This window comes from Bubalus kerabau, chromosome 5, assembly GCF_029407905.1.
Source record: "Bubalus kerabau isolate K-KA32 ecotype Philippines breed swamp buffalo chromosome 5, PCC_UOA_SB_1v2, whole genome shotgun sequence".
Classification (NCBI taxonomy): Eukaryota; Metazoa; Chordata; class Mammalia; order Artiodactyla; family Bovidae; genus Bubalus; species Bubalus kerabau.
Window position 1 is genome coordinate 51,184,918 of NC_073628.1, and position 24,862 is coordinate 51,209,779.

Consider the following 24,862-nt stretch of genomic DNA (forward strand, 5'->3'; position numbering starts at 1 on the left):
CATAGTGTAGCTGTGGCCACATGGCTAAGAGGATAGACTGGAAATCCATCAGGGTCTCTCCACACAGGCTTGAACCCTGTCAGCTGTGGCGCTGGCGCTTTTCCCCTTAGAAGGTGATCTTTGACACTTCTCCAGTTTGAGAGTCTGTGATAAAATTGATCACAGTGTATAGGATTCCATTTCTCCGGAGAATAAACCTTTAGTCTTCTCTGGGGATGATGTTGAGAGACAGGAATCTCAAGTGATGGGAGGGCTCTTTTCCAAGTACATGTTTTTAAACCTTCTACCTGTTTTCAGTTCCCTAATACACACCTTCATTTTGTAATACACCTTGCCTCTTAATTCTCAAGTTTTTCTGGAGTTGCCCCCAATAAATTAGCTTCTATTTCTGAGTGTCTCCCATTCCTTTGTTTCATAAGTGTTTATTTCAATCATAATTATTTATTTTACTTACAAAAATAAGTACTTTGAAAATCACCCTCAGGTAGACACCATCCAGCTCAGGAATTGGAATGTAAGAGAACTCCATAAATTCTTCCTTTGTACACTTGATATTAACTCTTCTTTCTCTTCTCCCCAGGGTAAACACCTGAATTGGTCCCTTATACCACAGATTAGCTGTGACTGTTTTTGAATTTTACATTATGAATACATATTATACCTTACAATATTAATGGTTAGTAAGTTCTCCAGGCATATTAAAAACTTAGTAAAATTGAAGTAAAACAATGTAAAGGCTGTGTGAAAGTTAAGCAGTTACTTTTTCTTGATACATTGATCAAACTTTTAAGAGTTTAGATTTTTACCCTTGTTACTTTCAAGAAGAAACATTAGTTTCTAACATCCAGTAAGTCAGTTTTTTTTCCTCCCAGGTAAACCTGATTTTTATCAAGACAGAGACCCCCTAAGGGTCTCAATAAGCCGAGAACAAAGTTTTCTTGGGAGCCCTCTGGACCGTGATCCATTTGGTCATCTTCACCCAGTTGCTCAGGAGAACATCTGTGGTGATGACTCTAATAAAGCAGGTGAGAGACAAAGGAATCAAAAGTGGAATTACTGTACACAAGAGTATGTGGGCGGAAGATAATTATTGTAGCGTTGCTTGTAATGCAAAATAGTAAATAACTTCAGTAAAACTGCAGTTTTGTGAAAGTGTTAAATGAGAGGAGAAAAGTCTGTTCGTGCATTTGAAAACTGTCTGAAATAAGAATCAACGTGTTGGTACAGGTTAACACTTGTTGGAGATTGGGTTTCACTGTCTATTTCTTGTGTTTACATACTGTAAAATTTTTTCCCATAAGAAGCCTGTATTCCATATTCAAAAAGTTGAATAAGGAAAGTGAAGTTTATTTAGATAATAAGTAATTTCACATCTGTGGTATTCTAAATGAGCTGTTTTATGTTTAGTTTTAAATGTTGGAAAGTATTAAAGAACAAATTGCAAAGAAAAAACTTTAAATGACTAAAATCTGCCACTCAAAGACAACTGATGTTAATTTTCTTGGTTTTGAATTTATGCATAACAGGCTGTTTTTTATGTGTAATATTGACCCTACAAAGCATAGTTCCAGTACTGCTTCATTACTTCTAAAGTATCTTTTTAAAAGTTGCCTTTTTCTAAGCAGATTTCTTCTTATTTTAGCTATCACTTACACTTGGATTACTGTTACCTTAGTTGTATCTAGTGTTTAATAGAATGAGAAAAGAGCAAGACCTATTTTCTATATGGGAGTTTATAGAGAAATTGACTTCAGCATCTCCTTTTTAAATTGGAGATTGAAATAACTACAGATATAACTTCCAATTAATTATAGTTTTTGAAATTTTAAAATAAAACTATTAGCATTTTTTTTAGATTTAGCCAGTGAATACTTAAGGGCTTCCCTGATAACTCAATTGGTAAAGAATCCACCTGCAATGCAGGAGACCCGGGTTTGATTCCTGGGTCCGGAAGATCCACTGTTCGAGAAGGGATGGGCTACCCACTCCAGTATTCTTTGCTTCCCTGGTGGCTCAGCTGGTAAAGAGGAGATCTGGGTTGGGAAGATGCCCTGGAAAAGGGAAAGGCTACTCACTGCAGTATTCTGGCCTGGAGAATTCCATGGACCATATAGTCCATCAGATCGCAGAGTCGGACATGACTGAGCGACTTTCTCTCACTCAGTGAATACTCGCATTCCTTTTCATTCTACCTGTCAGTGTCCTCTAGCCAAAGACTACCAGAGAACACACCTCTACATAAGAAAGCTGTGTGCTTTGACTTGCTGCAGTGAGAGAGCATGCACACCATGGAGAGCCAAAAGTGAGTTAGTGACAGGGTATCAGAAAGGAGTTACTATAAGACTTGGGCTTTTATTAGGTGATTTTGGGGAGGGTTCAAGGAAATAGGGCTTTGCTTATTAGTACTGGAAGCAAGTGTGATTCTATTATTGAATACCTACAAAATTCTTATCTAGGAGGTAGGAATAATGGAGTTAGGCTAAGTAAAGCTGTAATTGGTTAAACAGCAATCACTCATGTCAGCCAGGATAAGGAGATGGTTGTTTTTGTGGTTTGGACAGTATTCTTGGTTTTGTCTATGTTCAGACATGAGAACTGATGGTCTGATTTTTGTTTTGACCCATCATAGTCACAGAGTGGCCTTCTCCAATATTTGTATTCTGTAACACTGTACCTGTTTACCAGGAGAACTCCAAGGCATAGCCAGTAGTGCCAGGTCTGCTCCTGGCTGTCAGAGGCTGCTTGTCTCTTTCTCACAATTATCCTGGAGTGGTATTGTTTCTACTTTGGAAGGGAGGGTCTTAGTGTTGTTACTGTCTTTTCCCTCCCTACGCTTGATTCAGGTCATCACCTCACCTTGGTTTCTCAGCTTTTTAGGTGGTACTCCCTAGCTTTACACTCTGTACCCTTTGCTTTTGTAGGAAAGCAGGAAATGGTGCTTTGCTTCTCAGGAAAGCAGAAAATGTTGCCTTCCTGTAGCAATATGGGAAGATTACTGTCTTTAAGGCATTGCTTTAATGATGTAACTTCCCCTTTTTAGGAACCTCGCACTGTGTCCCTATTATCAATGAGCTGTTTTCAAACCAGTGATACTTCTCTTCCAGTTACTTTTAGGGACCTATCCATTGATTTCTTCAACATCTTAAGTAACTCGACCTTGCTTCTCTCTCTCATTTTTATTTTTCAATTCGTACACTGCCCAAATGCTACCCTGGGCCACCCACCTCAGGGGGAATCTTTGGTTTGTTTTAGATAATAACAGTTACAGAATTGTGATTCTGAAATGAAAAATCCCTAACTTCTCATCTCAAAACTGGCTTTTGAGATGAGCTGCTTAAAAAAAAAAATAATATTAAGTTTCTTACTTTCTTCACTTATATAGAAGCAACCAAGTAACAGTTTAATGGTTAAATTATGTCACAATATTTTTAATTCAACTAGGAGTAAAAAAATGTATTTAAAAACAAATTATATTTAAATATAAAATTTTCTGTAGTTTTACTTAATTATCCATAATATAGATATCATTTTATGAATATCTGTCTACACACATATATAGATACATATGTGCCTGCAATATGTGACCTCTTAGAAAACATTTCTTACATAAACACTTAAGAAACATTTAATTAGCATTATCTCTTAATATCATGGTGATAATGAGATGAAAATTTTATTTTATATTTGGTGGAACAGTTTTAATTTTATTCTGTTTCAGAGCCACAGATGACATATTCTTTGGCCAGCTTTCTCACAAATGTTGGCCATTGAAAGTAAGAAAAAAACTAACTCAGAATACCCAAATTACTAATAGTGAGATAGTATAATTTGTATGTGTTTTTAGTATGTCAAATGTAATTAGGAATGATAATTCATAGTAAAAGCAGTACATGCTCCTGTGATTTTAGACAGCACTGCAAGTTATAAAGAAGTCAAATTTCTCCTTGTCCTACCACTGGTTGCACTTTCTTTATTATGTACATTTTTCTCAACTTTGAGATCACACTGTATTTATGATTGAATATTCTTGCTTCTTCACTTAAAATGATGATAGAAGCATTTCCAGTCACACTGGCTCTTTTCTAAAGGGTTTTTATTCATAGAATAATAATGACAACCACAGTTTTCCATGAAAAAGTATAATGTGCTAACTATAAATATTATTAATGAATAATAACATGAATTGTTTTTTCTTCTTAGTCAAAAAAAGAAAATTGTAGGAAAGCAGGAAATTATGCCCTCTGGTGCTAAGAATTTGATTTGTCATAATCCAGTCCTTCCTCCTCCCTCCCCCTTTTAGTCAAAGTCAAGGAGGCTGTGGTTGAGAATTACGCAGTATTAAGTTATGCTGTGGAGAGAGAAGGTCATATGTACCTGGATCCAAATGTGAAGTTAGATGTTAAGGTTAGTAATGTCTTGATGTGCCCTGCATCATTAGAGCTGCTTGGCTTCATCTGTGTTCTCTGAGATCTGCTCTTACTGAAGTGGATCAGTGATGAAAGTAGCCAAATCTGAGCATCAGAAGACCACCCAGTGTATCTGATGCGTGATCTGTGTAGTTCTGAGAAGCAAAAGAATAATTTAAAATAAGGGGTATGAAGGGGTGGGGGTGTGTGTGTGTGTGTGTGTATAGGTGACTGGATAATTAAGGGGCTTATTGGTGGGTAAGTGAGAGTTGGTTGTGGGTGTGCTTGTATGAAAGGCTGATCAGTTCTGAGCAATGATGAAAAGATTTTACTGCAGAACTTTATATAACTATGAAGGTTTCTACACTTGATCTGAGCTCAGAATTAATAACTGCTACTGTTGGCAATTTGGGTGTTTTCTAGCTATTTCTTCCTACACAGTGGCCTAATGTTCTCCTTCATTTTTAGGCTGAAACACAAGAAATTTATCATGAGCCACTATCTTCAATAACTGTTTCCACTGGGAGTTTTTTAAGTTACGAAAACATAGATTTAAGCCTTACAGAGCCAGGTACGAGTATCAAAACATTTATAAACAAATTGAAAGTCAAGCACCAGTACAGTGATGAGAGCTAACCTTGTTTTTCAGAATGTGCTGAGAGGGATTGTTCTTTAAATCTCAAAAGTAAAGTAATCATGTCTTTACAATATTGGACAGTATGATCTTCTGAACATGTTTGGAAGTCACAGTGATGCTCTATCAATCTCCATAGCACATTGAGCAGGGTCTGCTAATATCAGTGGGAACGACCAAGCACGTTTCTTGGTTGTGCTGATTCTTTATCAATGTATGTTGCTATGTCTGTCTGCTAAAATCTGTCTCAAAGGAAGTACCCAGCCATTAAGTATTTTCATTAAACCCCATTTTCAGAGTCATTCCCAGAGCATGTGGACTATAGGGAACAAGAACCTCCTGCTGGTAAAGAAGAGGAAACAAATGTTTTAAGTTCTAGAGTTCCTTCAACACAAGATATTTATCAAAGACAGGACTCTCAGGACATCCATAAACCTCTTTTATGTGCAGTGGAAACATTGACATCTGGTCAGACACACATTCAACAGATGCGAGACAAGTACATTAATGAAACAAATTTGATGACTGAAAAAACAGACTTTCGGGGTAAGTTTTATTTAAAAGTAAGACTTTTTTAATAAATACGTCTATGTAAACTAAGTGTTCATTTTTAACCTATGATCCTTTTTAGTTAGAAGTAGTGATTGTTTGAGCTTTGTGTTTTGATGGCTTGCTGTAGCAATTGTAACATGGAAAACACTGAGGAGGGCACTTAGTGAAAGGAGCTCTGGAATCAGACTGAAGACCATGTAGAAGAGATGAGCAGGTCTTCCTTTACCTTTGCAAAGTTACCTATAGCAACAGAGGCAGTACTGTCTGTATTGAGCACATAAACTTAAGTCATACAGACCCTATGACTGTTTCCTGAGACCACAGGCAGCTTACTCTTCATCTTCTATAGAAGAGGTGTTGGAAATAATACACATAAAGTGAAATAATACACATGAAGTACAGTGTCTGGCCCATGGTAGCACTCAGTATAGTGAGCTTTTCTTAAGTAATTGATCCCCAAATGACCTGAGAGTAACAAAGCTTATTGTAGCAAAGCAGTGACCCTAATGGCATCTTATTCCTAATTAACCCCATAAAGACTATCAGGCTAGTAGAAATGGAAACTTAAATTTGTCAAAGGGTTTGGAAACCCCCCCACCCCCCACTTTTGCATAAGAAATAATGATAGGGCTTAATTTGAAAGCATCTGCTGGTAATGAGAGGAATGGAAGTAATTTTGTTGAGTTGCAGTTACCTTAAAATAACCTTTATGAATATGTTCTTAGTACTACTTTTCTAGGCTTTACTTTTAAGATAAATGTCTTTTTTTTTTTTTCCTTAAAATTCCAGCAGTTGACTTTGACTTTCCAGAATTGGAGCACAGTTTTCCAAATTTGCATCATCAGCTATTTAAACCCTTAGAACCACATCCAGATTTTGATTTGTTATCATGTTTCTCTGGGATTTCTCAAGACAGTAAAGACTTTAACCAGGTAAAGTAGATGCTTCTTTGCAGTCTGTCTTTTCTTCTGTTAGAACAGAAGAATGATTCTTAGCCTTGGCTGCCAACTAAAATCATCTGGTGAGCTTTTAGCTACCAATGCCCAGGTTGTGGTAGTGGTGGTTTGGTCGCTAAGTCATGTCTGACTCTTGCGACCCAGTGGACTGTAGCCTGCCAGGCCCAGACTGTACCTCTGACCAATTAAATCAGAAAATCTAGGAATAGTCAGATAAAATGGTTACAATGTGGAACCAAAATTGAAAATAGATGCATTAGAATTTGGTCCCAACAGCTTTATTTCTAGCTATTTTTTATGGGTCACTCCATAAAAACTTGAGAACATTTTTATCCTTAGTTTTCAGGGTTTTGGGGTGGGGGTTACTTTGATGGAATTTAATCTTAAATAGTCAGGTAAATAGAATGTTGCAAAATTTTGAAAGTCTCCTCCTACAGAGTAAAGGAACTAAGATTCAAACCTGGGTGTTTCTGTTTCCAGGCAGGTCTGCATAGTTCCTGCTTATCAGAAAATGATTTAGTCATGTTCTGAACTGTGTCTTGTTAGTTAATACAGTTTGTTTTCTAAATAAAGTCTCTTTCATATTTCCTAAAGTGAAAGAATTGGGTTTGAATAAGCAAGTTGTTAATGTGATGGTAAAGTGGTAATTACGGAAGCGCAATAGCAAAGAAACATGAGGATTTGTTGACGCAACTGGTAACACAGCCTTTCCCTGTTTCCCGTCAGAGGTCAGGTTCTTCCTGTGAAAGCCTCCGTGCTACTCCATCCCCCAAAAGTATGGCTTCTTTTACAGCACTGAGGAGGGCCAGCCTGCATTCTTCTAACACCAGTCTGAACCAGCAACCTGACCCTAACTTGGCTTGTGAAGCAGCTCAGAGTTTTGCTGTAGAAGATATTGAGGGTATGCAGAAGTTCGGAAAAGTTAAATAAAGCTCAATAGTTTCTCATGGTTGTTTATATCATTTTTCCTTGGAAATTGCACCTAGTAGCTCTTAGTTTGTCTCCACTCATACCCTTATTCCTTTTGAGGGTAGTAAGTGCTGCCTCTTGTTCAGCTTCCTTACCTCAGCTCTTAAAGTATCCTTCTAAAATTTTTTATACAAATTATGTGTGTGTGTGTGTGTGTGTGTGTGTGTGTGTGTGTATACACATCACAACATACCCATCTGTGAGACATGAATGTTTTAGTCTTTAAAAGTCAGTATTCAGTTATGGGGGAAAAGTCCTCATTGCCTCTAATAGCTGTATTTCCTTTATTAAATATTATAGGAGAAAATACACAGTGTGTGCAGTAATTATTTAAAATCACTGTGACCGTCCTTTAGCTTCCTATTCTTGTTTGTGTACATCAGTTTTTGTTCCTGAACTTTATAAGTAACCTGGCTTTATTTATAATTTTCTCAGAAATTGTTAGAGACTATATCCAAGTTTTACAACACCTAATTATGATCAACTGATCTCTTACAGGGTCTGAACAATCTTTTCGACAACTTCGACCAGAATATTCTTCACAGGAAGGGAGCCAGCATGCCGATCTACCAAGCATTTTTAGCATTGAAGCGAGAGCTTCTTCCCAAGATGTGGAAAATCAGAACTGTTCCTCTGAACAAAATGAACTATTACAAAACAAGCAAAAAAGTGTTCATTTCCAGCTCTCAGTAGGAAATTTGCAAAGTTCAGTCTTCAGTTCATCTGGTGAGGCTAATGTATTTCATCAGTTAAATCTACAGCATGGCACTACATGTGGTTCTACCTCTAGTGAGTGGTCAATAAAAGACCAACCAGAAGGCAGAAAAGAAAGACTGGGTTTTGAAAAACTATCAGAAAGACTTGATACAGTGTTACAAGGTCAAGGACTCACTGATGATAAAAAAGAAACCTGTGATTTAAATCCACACATAGAGGAAATTGACTCTCATTTATGTGTAAGGACAGTAGAGATGGGAACTTCAATTCAGATACCATATTCACTCACTGTTCAGAATGAAAAATGTCTTCAGGACTCAACTATGGCAGGAATTCCAACAATAGTAGGAAACGCATCTCAACTTGCACAATCAGAGCTCTTTGTAAATTCTGGATCGTTTTCATTACAGAGATCTATTCCAGTCTGGGTAAGTGAAATCTGTGCTGTATACTTAAATTCATTTTCAGGAAAGACTTTGAAAACAAGATTGCAGGACATGCAACAAAGCTACTTGTTCACGTTCCTATCTGAGACAGTCTCATAATCATTGGAAATCTCCAATAAAATGCAGAAATGACAAATTTTTTAACTTGACCTCCCTCTGAATTTTACATATCTTTCTTTCCAATTTACATTTCTCATCTCCAGCTTACCTGAAAAATGGTAGCTAAGCCTATGCTTCAGCAGTCACCTGAACATAGCTTTTACCTTCTAGTACTGTTTGTCCTGCCACAGGTAAGCAGAAAATAAGATGTTTTGGTCACCTTTTGGATTTTCTTGTATTCTTGTTAAGTATTTAAAGGTTGTTCCCTTACAAAGGGTGCTCTAGCAGCAGTGACATTTGGCTGCAGCCCAGTAGCCAGCCACTGCTCCATTTAGATAGAATGCAGACTCTGATGCTGTACAGCCCCTACTCAGTCTGGCCGCCTAGTCTTGTAAGCATTTTACAATGCACAGAGTAGATCTTCTCTGGTGTCCATAGTTGAACAACCTGTTCTTCCTCCATAACGTACATTAATTTTTTCCCTTCTGAATGTGGTTTCCCTTTTGTTACACAGGAAACAGAATCTGGCCATGGTATAATGGAAGAACCAGAACTTACATTGACAAGCACCAGTGATATCAGTATTGCTGAAATGGATTTTGCAAACTTAACCCTAGAAGAAAAGAGAGAAAATGAGGCAAAGAGCTGTTTTCAGGTAAATTTCACAGCTCTCATTAATAAACCTCAATTATATAGCAACTCATTGTTGAAATTTAGGGGCTAAGGGTATTTTTACTCTGCTTTGTACATGGCATTTCTTCTTAAAGTATCACTGTATGAATGTGCTCACAGTAGAAAACTGACAGTGGGTAAGCTGATAGGGCTACTGCTGCTGGTGCTTAGTCCTTCAGTCATGTCTGCCTCTGAGTGACTCCCACCAGGCTCCTCTGTCCTTGAGGACAAACTCTTCTGTCCAGACAAGAATACTGGAGTGGGTAGCCTATCCCATCTCCATGTAAACTTCCTAACCCAGGAATCGAACCAGGGTCCCCTGCATTGCAGGCAGATTCTTCACCAACTGAGCTATCAGGGAAGCATGATTACATGGTACAAAACAGTGCTAACAAAGTGCTATTCAGTTTAGTCACTCAGTCATTTCTGACTTTGTGACCCCATGGACTGCAGCATGCCAGGCTTCCTTGTCCATCACCAACTCCTGGAGCTTGCTCAAACTCATGCCCATTGAGTTGGTGATGCCATAAAACCAACTTGTCCTCAGTTGTCCCCTTCTCCAGCCTTCAGTCTTTCCCAGCATCAGTCTTTTCCAGCGAGTCTGTTCTTTGCATCAGGTGGCCAAAGTAGTGGAGCTTCAGCATCAGTCCTTCCAATGAATATTCAGGACTGATTTCCTTTAGGATGGATTGGTTGGATCTCCTTGCAGTCCAAGGGACTCTCAAGACTCTTCTCCAACACCACAGTTCAAAAGCATCAATTCTTCAGCTTTCTTTATAGTCCAACTCTCACATCCATACATTAATGGAAAAAACCATAGCTTTGAATAGACAGGCCTTTGTTGGCAAAATAATGTCTCTGCTTTTAATATGCTGTCTATATTGGTCAAAGCTTTTCTTCCAAGGAGCAAGTGTCTTTTAATTTCATGGCTGCAGTCACCATCCACAGGGATTTTGGAGCCCAAGAAAATAGTCTGTTTACATTGTTTCCCCATCTATTTCCCATCAAGTGATAGGACTGGATGCCATGATCTTTGTTTTTTGAATATTAAGTTTTAAAACAGCCTTTTCACTCCCCTCTTTCACCTTCATCAAGAAGCTCTTCATATTTTCTTCACTTTCTGCCATAAGGGTGGTGTCATCTGCACATCTGAAATTACTGATATTTCTCCCGGCAATCCTTGATTCCAGCTTGTGCTTCATCCAGCATGGCATTTCACATGATGTACTCTGCATGTAAGTTAAACAAGCAGGGTGACAATATACAGCCTTGATGTACTCCTTTCCCAATTTGGAACCAGTCCATTGTTCCATGTCCAGTTCTAACTTGATTCTCAGGAGGCAGATTAGGTGGTGTGTTATTCCCATCTCTCGAAGAATTTTACACAGGTTTGTTGTGATCCACACAAAGGCTTTGGCATAGTCAATAAAGCAGAAATTTTTCTGGAACTCTGATTTTTCTATGATCCAATGAAGTGAAGTTGCTCAGTCGTGTCCGATTCTTTGCGACTCCATGAACTGTAGCCTGTCAGGCTTCTCTGTCCATGGGATTTTCCAGGCAAGAATACTGGAGTGGGTTGTCATTTCCTTCTCCAGTGGATGTTGGCAATTAGACCTTTGGCTCCTCTGCCTTTTCTAAATCCAGCTTAAACGTGGAAGTTCTCTGTTCATGTACTGTTGAAGCCTTGCTTGGAGAATTTTGAGCATTACTTTGCTAGCATGAGATGAGTGCATTTGTGCTGTAGTTTGAACATTCTTTGGCATTGCCTTTCTTTGGAATTGGCATGAAAATTGACCGTTTCCAGTCCTGTGTCCACTGCTGAGTTTCCCAAATTTGCTGGTGTATTGAGTGCAGCACTTTAACAGCATCATCTTTTAGGATTTGAAATAGCTCAACCTGGAATTCCATCACCTCTACTAGCTTTGTTTGTGATGCTTCCTATGGCCCACTTGACTTTGCACTCCAGGATGGTTGGCTGTAGGTGAGTGATCACACTATCATGGTTATCTGGATCATGATCTATTTCATAGTTATTTTATGTATCCTTGCCACCTTTTCTTAGTATCTTCTGCTTCTGTTAGGTCCATACTGTTTCTGTCCTCTATTGTCCCTATCTTTGCATGAAATGTTCCCTTGGTATCTCTTAATTTTCTTGAAGAGATCTCTAGTCTTTTCCATTCTATTGGTTTCATCTGTTTCTTTGATCTGTTAGGAAGGCTTTCTCTCTCCTTGCTAGTCTTTGGAACTCTGCATTCAGATGAGTATATTTTTCCTTTTCTCCTTTGCCTTTCTCTTTTCTTCTTAGCTATCTCTGTGAGGCCCCCTCCGACAGCCATTTTGCTTTTTTTGCATTTTTTGGGGGGATGGTCTTGATCACTTGATGGTCCTATAGTTTTTTAGGCACTCGATCAGATCTAATCCCTTGAATCTATTTGTCACTTCTGCTGTATAATTGTTAAGGGATTTTATTTAGTGGTTTCTGGTTATTTTTCATACTTCCTTTAAGTCTGAATTTGGCAATAAGGAGTTCATGATCTGAGCCATAGTCAGCTCCTGTCTTTGTTTTTGCTGACTGTATAGAGCTGCTCCATCTTTGGCTGCAAAGAATATAATCAGTCTGATTTTGGTATTGACCATCTGGCGATCTCCATGTGTAGAGTCATCTCCTGTGTAGGGTCAGGGTTGGAAAAGTGTGTTTGCTGTGTGGTGGTGGTGGTGGTGTAGTTACTAAGAAAGAAAGTGAAGTCGCTCATTCGTGTCCGACTCTTTGCGACCCCATGGACTGTAGCCTACCAGGCTCCTCCATCCATGGGATTCTCCAGGCAAGAATACTGGAGTGGGTTGCCATTTCCTTCTCCAGGGGGGTCTTCCCGACCCAGGGATCGAACCCAGGTCTCCTGCATTGGAGGCAGACACTTTAACTTCTGAGCCACCAGAGAAGCCAGAGGTTAGTTATACTAAGACATGACTTAGTTACTAAGTCGTGTCCAACTCTGGTGACCCCATAGTCTGCCAGGCTCCTCTATCCATGGGATTCTCCAGTCAAGAACTGGAATGGGTGGCATTTCCTTCTCCAGGGGATCTTCCCAACCCAGGAATTGAACCCAGGTCTCCTGCACTGCAGGAGCTGAGGGAAGTTTCCTGTGTACTCACAAAACTTTGCCCTACTTCATTTGGTATTCCAAAATGAAACTTGCCCATTACTCCACGTATCTCTTGACTTCCTACTTTTGCATTCCAGTCCCTTATGATGAAAAGGACATCTTTTATGGGTATTAGTTCTAGAAGGTCTTGTAAGTCATAGAACCGTTCAACTTCAGCGTCTTTAGCATTGCTGTTTGGGGCATAGACTTGGATTACTGTGATAGTCAATGGTTTGCCTTTGGAAACAAGTAGAGATCACTGTCGTTTGAAACTGCACCCAAATACTGCATTTTGGACTCCTGTTGACTATGAGGGCTTCTTCTAAGCTATATAATGGTCATCTAAGTTAAATTCGCCCATTCCAGTCCATTTTAATCCATTTAGATTCCTAAAATGTTGATGTTCACTCCTGCTATCTCCTGTTTGACCACTTTCAATTTATCTTGATTCATGGACCTAACATTCCAGGTTCCTCTGCAGTATTGTTCTTTACCGCATTGGACCATCACCAGCCACATCCTCCAACTGGGAATTGTTTTCACTTTGGCTCCATCTCTTTTGGTGACCTGAGGAGTTCCATCTTTCAGTGTTATATTGTCTTTTCATACTGTTTATGGGGTTCTCAAAGCTTCTCCAGTGGACGTTTCCTCAGAACTCTCCACCATGACCTGTCCATTGAGGTCATGTCTGAGGAAAACTGTCCAGTTTCATTGAGCTTTTCATTCTCACAAGGCTGTGGTCCATGTGAGTTAGTGGCTAAATTAAGTTTTCCTTTACATTTTTCAGTTCTTGCTTGACTCATCCTTTCAATTCTTGAAGGTCGTCTGCTGTGGTTAACTCTGAATAACTTTAGGACTGAATTTTCTAGAAAGGCAGTTCCAAAAGAACTAGGGTAAAGTCTGTAAAAGTCTTCTCTGAAGTGGTAAAGTATTTTATGACTTTCTTGCCATTAGGTGAGTGAATTTCTGCCTCTTCTGTCAGAAACAGAAAACTCAGATTATCCAGCCATGTCAGAACATCCACTGGAGAGAGCAACTGTGTGTGGAGGTATGTGCATCAGATTGGTGAACCCACACCCATTCACGAAAACTTGAATTTGTGACTTGCTGACATACTTATTTTAAAAAAAAAAAACTTTTTTCAAACAGAAACCTTTTCAAGGTGTACAGCTGTACCAGAGAGCTTACAAGAAGCATTCATAAAAAGAAAAAAGGCATTTATAGAGAGATCCTCACAGAGACAGAAAGAGATAAAGGACAAAGTTCATGCCTCTGGAAATTCTCAAACCAAAACAATAACAGAGAAAACTACAGGTATCTGTTATCAAAGAGAATTATGTATTTACTTAGTGGTTTTACTCAGTGGCATTATATATTTTACTCAGTGGCTTGTTTTCCACTCAGGTTCCTTTGTGAGTGACCTAAAGGGTATGAGTAAAGTTAGGGTGTCACTTCCTGAAGATAAAAAGACTGCACAACCCCATACGCACGAAAGGGCACTAGGGTATGTATATGGATCTACATATATCTGATAGATAAAGGAATGGCAACCCACCCCATGTCCCTTGTTCATAGGGTTGCATTGTCAGATGCATAGTCAGTGACTATACATGTATCTTAAGTGTCTGTCTTTAATTCCATACAAATTTCTTATAGATTATACCTTCAATTAGCTGAAATGAAAAAGCAAAAGGAAGACAAAGCAAAGCAAGATGCACATGCCCAAAACAGAGCAAGGACAAAAGAATTTCATAAGGTAAGCAGCATCCCATACATACCCCCAACTTTTCATGTCTAAGGCGCATCAGAGCCTGATACTAATAACTGATACTGTTTCCTCCACAGAAAACATTAGAGAAGCTTCGAGCCAGAAATACATGCTGACTTTCTGCACAAAGGTTTCTTTTTATTCATAACATAGACAAAGTTATTTAAGTCAATAAATTTTTAAGGATTTTTCACACGTCCTGATTCTTTCCACTGCCAATCACCATAGCTCCTCTAAGGTTGTCATCTTCAAGGTAGCCCTGAAGAAGAGTAGATACTGGTTAAATTTTGAAGACGGTATTTACACTCTCCCACATCATCTCTCATGGATATGAGTGGCTTGTATCTCCATCAGGAAGACATAGCACTATCGAGTGACTATTATATCCAATGGAGAATTCAATCTTTGGTCACAGCGTTAAGGGCTCCAGGATTTGGTCCCATCAGCCCTCTTTGAAATGACCTACAAAAATTTTCTAATGTGTACATACCTTTCAAAAAGTTCTGCTCAATCCACAGCTGTGATGCCTGTATAACAGAAATATTAAAGGTTTCATTTTCAGAGATGGTCCTATAAAGTTCTGAAGCCAACTACCCCAGTACTAAACTAGAAAACAAGTCCAGCAATCTAGGCATAGACTGTTCAATGCTAGGCATAGACTAGCAATGTCTGGGTATTATAAAACCTAATTAGAACAATGGCTGTGTTCCATTTATACTAGAACAGTGCTGACTTTCACAAGTAGTTAATTAAGGCTAATAAAATGTTCCCAACAGGCTGTATGCTAACAAAGTAGCAGGAAGAAAAACCTAGTTGGGATTTTGTTTTACGGTCATGTCCACAGCAAACTAGAAACTGCATTCTAAAAGCCTTGGTAATGACCATCAAAATCTGACAGATAAAACAAATTACTTGCCACAGTTTTAGTTGGGCCTCTTAGATCTTCAGTGGAGTTCACTTCAAAGTTTGCCACCTACAGAAAAGGATTTTAACAATAACTGGGACTGATTCGGTTCCATTTTTATTCATACCTAAACTTTGTTGCAAAACATAAATGTCCTCAGGCAACTTTAATCTTAGAGCTTTCATGTTTTAAAATATAGTTTAATGTGGATGTTCAGAAAGGCTATTTTCACTCAGCCCATTCAGAGCAGTTGAACAATTTGCCCATCATCATAACATCACTGAAAAAACAGCAGAACACCTAATGGGCTGTTTAACGTCTAGTTTTTTGCATTAAATACAAGGGGGAAGAAATGAAAATCTTACCTGTAATCTTCAAGATCCAATATCCTCAAGAAGTTTACTATAGGATCCTAGAAGTTAAATATAGCAAGTACAATGGTGTTTACTCCTTCATCTTTCCTAGTATTGAAAAGCCATATTATATCCAGTTTTTACTCATGAGCCTAGTCAAAAAAAAAAAAAATGTTACAGGTCTCATTGTCACCACTGCAATAAAATTACGGTGATGGAAGCAAAACCTGTGTTCTCAATGTAGCCACATTAACAGTTTTATGGACACCATGAACAAGTGCCCATTTTCAGTAGAATGAGGCTTTGTAAGTAAGTTTCCCAAGCTTAAGACAATGTGCAAAAAGCTGCTTCTGCACCTGTACAGCTCCAGTACTCTTGCCTGGAAAATCCCATGGACGGAGAAAGCTGGCAGGCTACAGTCCATGGGGTCGCTAAGAGTTGGACCCAACTGAGCACACTTTTCATTTTCATGCATTGGAGAAGGAAATGGCAACCCACTCCAGTGTAGTTGCCTGGGGGAGCCTGGTGGGCTGCCATCTATGCGGTTGCACCGAGTCAGACATGACTGAAGCGACTTAGCAGCAGCACCTGTATAGAAGTTCCGCTTTGCTAAGCATGCTATCAGCAAAGGAAAGCTACTAAAAGCAACAGAAAGTGAAAAGCAAAATACCTGTTTAGGGTCAGGAGATGGGATCTGTCTAGTTCTTAATGACAACCGTAGGAAAAAAGTATTAGTTACTTTTGAAAATTCTGTCAAACTGACCAGTATAAGAAACTAAAAGGATACTGTATCAGTAGAAATACCAGGTCTAACATGCACAAAGCAAAAAAACCAACGATGCCAGATACTGAATTTATATCGCACTGTCTTTTGAACAGCCAGCAGGAACAAACTGCTGAATGCAGATACCATGCAGTGCAATTATGATTGAACTGGAACCACTCCAACCTCATTCTGTAATGATACTATCTGAGAAATTTACTTTCACACACACCTCTATTTTTTTACATGTGAAATAATTTTTTCCTATTTGTCATTCCAGCAAGCAACCAACTACATTAACTCTTAAATTATAAACTTAACTCGTTACCTTTTTACCCTCTTTATACCTATAAAACTTACATAGGAAGCTATCCAATCAAACTTGCTATTTACATGCTAGTTTAATAAAGTATGCAAGGGACCAGGGCATTTCATGCCCTACATATGCTGTGTCTTCATTTTTTTCCAATGAGTACAAGTATTACAGCAAATTTTTGGCCAAAATCTTGATAATTCTGTTTTACACCTAAATAACTAGCAGTCACAATAGTAATGGAATGCCATACTCAAAATTTCATTGTTTTCAGAACTTCTGAATCCTATTTGAATAGAAATTAAATATTCTACTTACCAAAAACTTACCAAGTTCAAATCATATTAATTCCTGCAGATACCAAATAAAAGATTATGGGTTACTTACTCATGATGAAAAAACCTAAATATATGCTTATTTAAATATTTTGTTATACTCAGCTCTATCAGAATTAAGTTTTAGTTCATATCTGTATCATTCAGCAGTTGAACATTAAATTCATCATCTGAACTGGAATGGTAACCCCTCCCCCCAAATTATAGTCACTAACTAAAACTCACCTAAGTTATCACACCCTAAAACTTGACACAGATCATTGGGATATGCCAATACCTAAGATTAAAAAAAAATTGTTAGGTTTTTCATAGTTTAATTGGCAGCTATGTCTTGTAGTTTTTTCCCACAGATCTAACAGGTAGTTCTATGAGTAAAGGAAACTACATAGTTACTCTATGAGGCGTTTCCAACGACGTAGGTTTATAGAAAAAGCCCCATCGGGATAGACCTCAATGCTTAATCATTGTTTAATTAATTTTAAATTAATTTAAATAAATCATACAGTTAATCACATGGCATGTATTTTAAAATCAATCCTTAGGAAAGATAGTATAAAGTACCAAGTAGCTATTATAGCTGAACCAAAAAATTACATATGTAAATTTAAGCTTGATTATTAAGAACTTCATTATCAGATTACTGCAAAACTATTTAAATGGATTTTTGCCTTTAAATTGAGAACTAAAATGTAAAATATTTTCTCATTGATAACAATTATGAAAATACAGAAAAATGTTAATATGCCTGATGTTCTGACCATTTGGGGATCCTTGAGGACAAATTTGGCATTTGTATATCATTCAGATTTATGAAATTATGTGTCCTGTGTAGTCATTTCTAATATTACATTATGAAATTTTCTACTTCATTTTAGTATATGCATCAAAATATTGTGGGACTTCCCTGGTGGTTTACTGGCTAAGACTCAGCACTTCCACTGCAGGGGGTGTGGGTTCTATGCTCAACATCACTATTAGAGAAATGCAAATCAAAACTATAATCAAATACCATCTCACATTGGTGAGAATGGCCATCGTAAAGTCTACAAATAATAAATGCCAGACAGGGTGTTGGAGAAAAGAAAAAGGAACCTTCTCCTACATTGTTGGTGGGAATGTAGATTGGTACTGCCACTACAGAAAACACTAGTGCTACCCTATGATGAGCAACCCCACCCAAAGAAAAACATGGTTGGAAAGGATACATGCACCTGTGTTCACTACAGCACTGTTCCAAGATATGGAACCAACATAAATGTCCACTTAGAGATGAACTGATAAAGATGTGTGGGAGGGGTGTATATTTTACTCAGCCATTAATATGAAAATGATGCCATTTGCAGCAACATGGATCTAGCAATATAGAAAGCAAACTAAGTCAGAAATAGGTATCACTTACATGTGGAATCTGAACTACCACACAAATGAACAGATCTATGAAACAAACAGATATGGACTTGTGGTTGGACAGGAGGTGGGGGTGTGGGGGAGCCATGGACTGGGAACTTGGGATTAGCAGATACAAATTCATAAGATAAACAAGGGCTTACTATATATAGCACAGGGAATTAATATGCTGTGATAGATCATAAGAGAAAAATTATATAACTGAGTCACTTTGCTGTACAGCAGAAATTAGCATTGTAAATCAACTATACTTCAATAAATTTTTTTTAATGTACAGGGGGTATTAGAAGATTAAAAATTCATATGCTTGAAGAGGAAATATCCAAGATTCCGATAGCTTATAGTTCTGGGACCCCTTCCTGCAAGCAAATCCTGGCACAATGTCACTATAAAACATGCCAGTCCTGAGATGCATTTTCTGAAATTACATGATGAATAGAAATTTAAAGTTGGCAAAAATGGCTTTCAAAAATTAAACCTCTGGAGAAGTTCTGACAATGTATCATATTTACACAAATCTGAACAAAACTCACCTAAAGCATTAGACATATCTTTGCAAAATCCAGACACTGTATTCCGAAGATAAAAGCCTAAAAAAAGAAGGCCATCTTTGTTTGTTTTATGTCAACATTAAAACTGAGTACTAGGATCAATATACCTGGTAATTTAGAAGCTTATTTAGCTTTACAGCCCTGGAAGCAATCTTTATGCTCATCAATACACATCCATTTTATGGATCATGTTCCTTCTTATCTGTATCAAAACTCATACTGAACAATGAGTTGTGGGTTGCAAAAGAGGATTTACTTTCGCACTTGTCTGTAAGTCTTTGTCCACAAATTAAACAAAAACAAACACAAGCGCTACTGTAAAATGCATTATATATAGTGGTGATGAAAATGATATTTGAAATACAGGTAATTAGGAAGGGAAAATTAAGTTATTACAGTACTCAGCATTTCACACTAAACTTGTCTAAATAAAACAAAAACAGGAAACTGTAGATACCCTAAGGAGGGTAGGTGGAAAAAAAAAATCGTTTATGCAAACTTTTCAAGATTACAATCTGTTATTTGATTCAGTGTTAAAATGGTACCTTTAAGTTCTCTTACCTAGAAATAAACCATCATAGGCAAAAACAGTAGGACTTTTTATTATTTGTCAAGTCAATCTCTGCAGTAACAGCCTCAATTTTTTTCTACATGATTTTTCTTATAATTACTACTTCAGGAGTTTCACAAATCTGTTTAAGTACTCTTTATTTTCTTACAGGGTTGTTTTTTTCTAAGGTTGGCATATATATATATACACACTTATCTTCGCTTTTATTCTGTTTACCTTGTCTGGTATTTATAATCTTATCTCTCTTCAGGCCATTTTGTCCTCTATCCAGTGTTTAGATTTTGATGTTCTCTTTTTAAGCAAAGCAGTTTCTTCAGTATATTCTTCTTGATCCAAATATACATTCTTCTTCTTTGGAAATTCAGAACTTACTATGAAATAACTGTTCTCCTGCATAAGAAGTATTGGTAAGACATATAACCAATTTCACTGCACTAGTAATTACATACAACTAGGTTACTTAAAATAACTTGAAAATTGCATTTGGATTTTTTCTTTCTTATTTGATATCCTAGTAACAATAAAACACATTAAGACTTAGAATACTATTGACACTTATTGACATAGTACTGCTAATTGATGTTCTCAATTATCTATAAAATTCTCATTTTTATCCTCACATTTCTTGCACCAAGGGCTTTGAGGCTTTCTAAAATTAGACAGTAACACTACAGGATAAAAATCTCCATTTGTCAACTCCTGCCCTCCCCAAACAAAATGGAATAAAAATGTCACTTACCACCAACTTAATATCACATTCATCATGTTCAAGGTTTGCTGCAATCTCCTCCTCTGCTCTGCAATATTAAAAACATTATCACTCAGATGACAATAAATTCATAGCATACTGTTATGACATACAACTGAACCCGCAATACCAGTTGATTATCACTATTAAATTTAAGTATGAATACTTATTAAGTAACATTTAATCCTTAAAGAATTAATGAATTTCTCCTGAGAAATCTGTATGCAGGTCAAGAAGCAACAGTTAGAACTGGACATGGAACAAGACTGGTTCCAAATTGGGAAAGGAGTGTGTTAAGGCTGTATACTGTCACCCTGCTTATTTAACTTATATGCAGAGTACATCATGAGAAATGCCAGGCTGGAAGAAGCATAAGCTAGAATCAAGATTGCCAGGAGAAATATCAATAACCTCAGATATGCAGATGACACCACCGTTATGGCAGAGAGTGAAGAAGAACTAAAGAGCCTCTTGAAAGTGAAAGAGAGTAGAAGAGTTGGCTTAAAACTCAACATTCAGAAAACTAAGATCATGGCATCTGGTCCCATCACTTCATGGCAAATAGATGAGGAAACATGGAAACAGTGAGACTATTCTCTTGAGCTCCAAAATCACTGCAGATGGTAACTGCAGCCAGGAAATTAATAGATGCTTGCTCCTTGGAAGAAAAGCCATGACCAACCTAGAGAGCATATTGAAAAGCAGAGACATTACTTTGTCGATAAAGGTCAGTCTAGTCAAAGCTATGGTTGTTCCTATAGTCATGTATGGATGTGAGTGTTGGACCATAAAGAAAGCTGCGCACTGAAGAAATGATGCTTTTGAACTGTTGTGTTGGAGAAGACTCTTAATTAAGGGTCCCTTAGACTGCAAGGAGATCCAACCAGTGAATCCTGAAAGAAATCAGTCCTAAATATTCCTTGGAAGGACCGATGCTCAAGCTGAAATTCCAATACTTTGGCCATCTGATGTAAAGAACCAACTCCTTGGACAAGACCCTGATGCTGAGAAAGATTAAAGGCAGGATAAGGGGACAACAGAGGATGAGATGGTTGGGTGGCATCACCAACTGGATGGACAGTTTGAACAAGCTCTGGGAGTTGGTGACGGACAGGGAAGCCTGGCATGCTGCAGTCCATGGAATCCCAAAGACTCAGCCATGACTGAGCGACTGAACTGAACATTTAATATGAATTAAAAAAAAACTATTAAATCAAAATCTAAACAAACTGATAGTATAATGTGGAACAACATAAAAATTTAAAAGCACAACAATGTTTAAAATTGTTCCAATGTCTGAACTTACGCTGACTCTTCAATAGGAGAGAGAGATCCATCATCATCCAAGTATCTGTATCTTCGACTATCAAGGTCTTCTTTTTCTAAATCTTCAGCAACATTCATCTGTTTCAAGGATTCCTTGAGGTAGTATTCATACTTCAGTTTTTCAAGGTAGTTAAAAAATCCTCTTGCCACTGCTTGCTATATACCAGAACACCCTGTTGTCAGTCACAGACTTGGAAAAAAATTTTTTTCTGCCACAGCTTAGCAGATAGATGCTTATGTTCTATAATAACAAGGAAGCTCTAACTCTGCCATATGGCGATCACCTCTATCAAACACTGCTTATAAAAAGAATTCACTGTTCTACCGAGCAAGTTACCGAAGTTGGTACACCAAGAAAAACAAGCACAAATCTATATGGTTTGGATGCTTCTAAAGACTTATTTTTTAATGCAAATTGAAAGATCTTTTTTAGTCACTTTAAACATAAAAGGTTAATAATTACTAATCCTTTCCAATAAATCAGATTTTAGAACAAGTGACTACAAATTATGCTGCTGCTGCTAAGTCGCTTCAGTCATCCAACTCTGTGCAACCCCACAGACGACAGCCCACCAGGCTCCCCCGTCCCTGGGATTCTTCAGGCAAAAACACTGGAGTGGGTTGCCATTTCCTTCTCCAATGTATGAAAGTGAAAGGTGAAAGTGAAGTCGCTCAATCGTGTCTGACAAATTATGCAGTCACTTAAAATTCAAATATTTGAGTCTACTGCTATGAACTGGCTGATGTCAGGTGATTCTTTCAGAAATGAAATCTACTAAAGCCACTGAACATCAAAGTCAGGTGTGGGTTTGACTTAGGTTATAGTAAAACAACTAAGCATTAAATTTGAGTTTTAGGAATGATGTTTAAAACCTGTTTGGTAAGAGCAAGATATAAAAACGTCCTTGGAGCACTTTACATGCAGATATATCCACCCAATATACCAGTAAAGATTACATCCAGAAGCCCAAGTCAACTTTGTACTGAAGGATGGAGGTGGCATTTAAGTGGCAGTATAGTCAGGATAAAGAAGTATTATCAAAGTTACAAATTGCATGCTCCAGGTGTTACCTAAATTCTAAAAGTGACCAACAACTTATTTCACACATTTAAGCTGTGTATGAGCATATATAATGACTCACCTCAAAGGTTAAAATTTTTCTCCAAGGTAATGGTTTTCTTCCATTTTCTGATTCTAAAAATGGGAAACCAGGTCTTTTGTCTTTAAATTGTTTCTCAGTAATTTGTGAGTATTTAGTGGTTCTCCTTCCTTTTGGTCTTCCCACTGATCTTCCCGTTGGCTTGTATTTCTTCTTTTTATGTTTACGTTTCTTATTTTTGAATCTTTCAAAAATAGCCTTTAAAGTCAGTGGTCTTGGCTCTATAGATGAGTCACTAGATGACTCTGTTGCTTGAGTACTTTTGGGTATGTGAACGAATTTTCTAATAGTGTTTCTTTGCCTCCGTTTAGGTGGGACAGGAACACACTGAGTTTTAAATAAGCTGCTACCAGAGGAAGAGTTGTCACTAGAAAACAGGGAAAGATTAATCACACCCTCTCAAATTACTGAATATTTATTACCAATAATATACGTTTTTAAAATCAAAGCAGGAAAACATGCTTAGAATAATTTCTTAAAAGATGGGCTCAGTACTAACAAACTGCTAAAGTGGGCCATAATGCCACTGCCATGGTGATCTTCCTTTATGTAAGTTCCATAAAGGTATTCTGTCCACTGCTAGATCCTAAACGAAATAGGACAAAGCCTCCTCTAAATAAAACAAGAGTATCTTAGTAGAGAGGTATCTGATGCGAATATACTATAAATGCTTATGTGATTTCCCAGTGAGATTAATGATTTAGACTAGATACGTTTCATCGTAATACATAAGCCAGCATCCTTGCTAATGTGAAATAATGAGAACAAGTTGATTTTAAAGCAAGACTAATACCCATCTTCTTAGTTCAAAAACTTCAAAGGCCTGTCCAAACCAAGTTTTCCTTTTCTGTTCCAATTCTTGAAAATTACATTTACCACCACTCATTACTGACAATGATTTATGCCCTCCCAGTAATTAAAATACAGTAAATATTAGCATCCAGTCTCTTATCCAGGAAAAATCTTTTTTTTTTTTTTTAAAAAGGCACTTACCTTTGATTCTCAGTTTCCACAGCGGAATCACATGCCGTTGTATAGTTAAGAGAATCCATTCTTGATCCAAGTCCCTCTCAAATTATCTTTTGCTTTGAACAGATTTCTGACCATATAAAATATGGTAAATTTTAGTGTAGTGGTGTAGTTTCCCTGAACAAATTAATGCCAACAGTTAGTAATCAGAGTAATGCAAATTTTGATGTAACTGTGAGTTATGTAAATATGTAAATTAAGGCCATATCACTTACAAAGCCTTTAATATTTTCTGGTAGTAACTAAATTCAGATCAATTCTAAAATCTAGAGATTTGATTCACGGGTTCTGTTTCAGTTTTGCCTCCTTCATCTGTCCAATGGAGTAAGATTCTGGAAGAGTAGGTAATTTCCAACAGTATCAAGGAACTTTCCCAACAGGAAAAAATGTAATTTTAACCCTTAGCCATAGTAATGTACAATGAAGAGTATCAGTGTTCAACAGCAGAAGTTAACTACTATGTGTGGCCCAGTATAGCAGGGAAAAAAATCCAAACTCCTGGTCTGGGATTTACTATTGGGGTATTAAAAATTCTAAACTCTCCAAGTTCTCAATAAAAGGCTTGCAGACAATGCCCTTTGTCTTTTTTTCACTTCCTTGGATACAGTATTTTGGGCAAAATTTTTATTTCTTTTAATTTAAATTTATTTTAATTGGAGGCTAATTACTTTACAATATTGTATTGGTTTTGCCATACATCAACATGAATCCGCCACAGGTGTACACGTGTTCCCCATCCTGAACCCCCCCTACCACCTCATACCATCCCTCTGGGTCTTCTCAACCTCCTTTATAGAGGATGCCATCATTCTCCCTCTGTTCTTAGTTTTTAGCATTTTAAGAGCGATATATTTCAAATACAGGAAAACAATAGGCCACAGAGATCTCCAGCTTTGCAAAATCTAAGTCATGAAGTGAAGTGAAGTCGTTCAGTCGTGTCCGACTCTGCCACCCCATGGACTGCAGCCTCCCAGGCTCCTCCGTCCATGGGATTTTCCAGGCAAGAGTACTGGAGTGGGTTGCCATTTCCTTCTCCAGGA

At 37.6% G+C, this 24,862-nt stretch overlaps 2 protein-coding genes and 10 non-coding genes across 16 annotated transcripts in view; 3 read left to right on the forward strand and 9 right to left on the reverse strand.

The window, feature by feature from the left end:
• The window catches only part of CEP295 (centrosomal protein 295), a 51,611-nt gene extending 37,054 nt beyond the window's left edge, over positions 1–14,557 (forward strand). For 3 of the 5 annotated variants that reach the window (XM_055581647.1, XM_055581649.1, XM_055581652.1), the window contains 13 exons: positions 873–1,025; positions 4,301–4,404; positions 4,875–4,977; positions 5,338–5,586; positions 6,382–6,524; positions 7,275–7,449; positions 8,016–8,662; positions 9,294–9,434; positions 13,549–13,642; positions 13,744–13,908; positions 13,999–14,098; positions 14,251–14,350; positions 14,440–14,557. In XM_055581647.1, coding sequence (XP_055437622.1) covers positions 873–1,025; positions 4,301–4,404; positions 4,875–4,977; positions 5,338–5,586; positions 6,382–6,524; positions 7,275–7,449; positions 8,016–8,662; positions 9,294–9,434; positions 13,549–13,642; positions 13,744–13,908; positions 13,999–14,098; positions 14,251–14,350; positions 14,440–14,478 — 2,213 coding nt within the window. In that variant the 3' untranslated portion in view covers positions 14,479–14,557. The remainder of the gene's footprint in view (positions 1–872; positions 1,026–4,300; positions 4,405–4,874; positions 4,978–5,337; positions 5,587–6,381; positions 6,525–7,274; positions 7,450–8,015; positions 8,663–9,293; positions 9,435–13,548; positions 13,643–13,743; positions 13,909–13,998; positions 14,099–14,250; positions 14,351–14,439) is intronic. The other 2 variants (XM_055581648.1, XM_055581651.1) reach the window with 2 other exon arrangements.
• LOC129654398 (small nucleolar RNA U2-19) lies at positions 4,488–4,567 on the forward strand. Its single transcript, XR_008715476.1, has one exon. It is a non-coding gene; the product is annotated as a small nucleolar RNA U2-19 (small nucleolar RNA).
• Positions 4,716–4,787, forward strand: LOC129654397 (small nucleolar RNA U2-30). The gene has a single exon (XR_008715475.1). It is a non-coding gene; the product is annotated as a small nucleolar RNA U2-30 (small nucleolar RNA).
• TAF1D (TATA-box binding protein associated factor, RNA polymerase I subunit D) lies at positions 14,469–24,558 on the reverse strand. Its single transcript, XM_055581653.1, is given in 11 exon segments — positions 14,469–17,046; positions 17,256–17,307; positions 18,430–18,464; positions 18,971–19,027; positions 19,776–19,827; positions 19,830–19,949; positions 20,299–20,356; positions 21,614–21,789; positions 22,776–23,160; positions 23,787–23,939; positions 24,038–24,558. Coding segments are annotated over 10 exon segments (1,011 nt in total). The 5' UTR covers positions 23,846–23,939; positions 24,038–24,558; the 3' UTR covers positions 14,469–17,029.
• LOC129654390 (small nucleolar RNA SNORA25) lies at positions 14,700–14,826 on the reverse strand. The gene has a single exon (XR_008715468.1). It is a non-coding gene; the product is annotated as a small nucleolar RNA SNORA25 (small nucleolar RNA).
• Positions 15,124–15,246, reverse strand: LOC129654394 (small nucleolar RNA SNORA32). Its single transcript, XR_008715472.1, has one exon. It is a non-coding gene; the product is annotated as a small nucleolar RNA SNORA32 (small nucleolar RNA).
• LOC129654387 (small nucleolar RNA Z40) lies at positions 15,474–15,546 on the reverse strand. The gene has a single exon (XR_008715466.1). It is a non-coding gene; the product is annotated as a small nucleolar RNA Z40 (small nucleolar RNA).
• On the reverse strand, positions 15,789–15,922 carry LOC129654391 (small nucleolar RNA SNORA1). Its single transcript, XR_008715469.1, has one exon. It is a non-coding gene; the product is annotated as a small nucleolar RNA SNORA1 (small nucleolar RNA).
• On the reverse strand, positions 16,404–16,540 carry LOC129654388 (small nucleolar RNA SNORA8). Its single transcript, XR_008715467.1, has one exon. It is a non-coding gene; the product is annotated as a small nucleolar RNA SNORA8 (small nucleolar RNA).
• On the reverse strand, positions 17,136–17,206 carry LOC129654412 (small nucleolar RNA SNORD5). The gene has a single exon (XR_008715486.1). It is a non-coding gene; the product is annotated as a small nucleolar RNA SNORD5 (small nucleolar RNA).
• Positions 17,355–17,485, reverse strand: LOC129654395 (small nucleolar RNA SNORA18). Its single transcript, XR_008715473.1, has one exon. It is a non-coding gene; the product is annotated as a small nucleolar RNA SNORA18 (small nucleolar RNA).
• LOC129654400 (small nucleolar RNA SNORA40) lies at positions 19,176–19,302 on the reverse strand. Its single transcript, XR_008715478.1, has one exon. It is a non-coding gene; the product is annotated as a small nucleolar RNA SNORA40 (small nucleolar RNA).
• Positions 24,559–24,862: the final 304 nt, after the last annotated feature.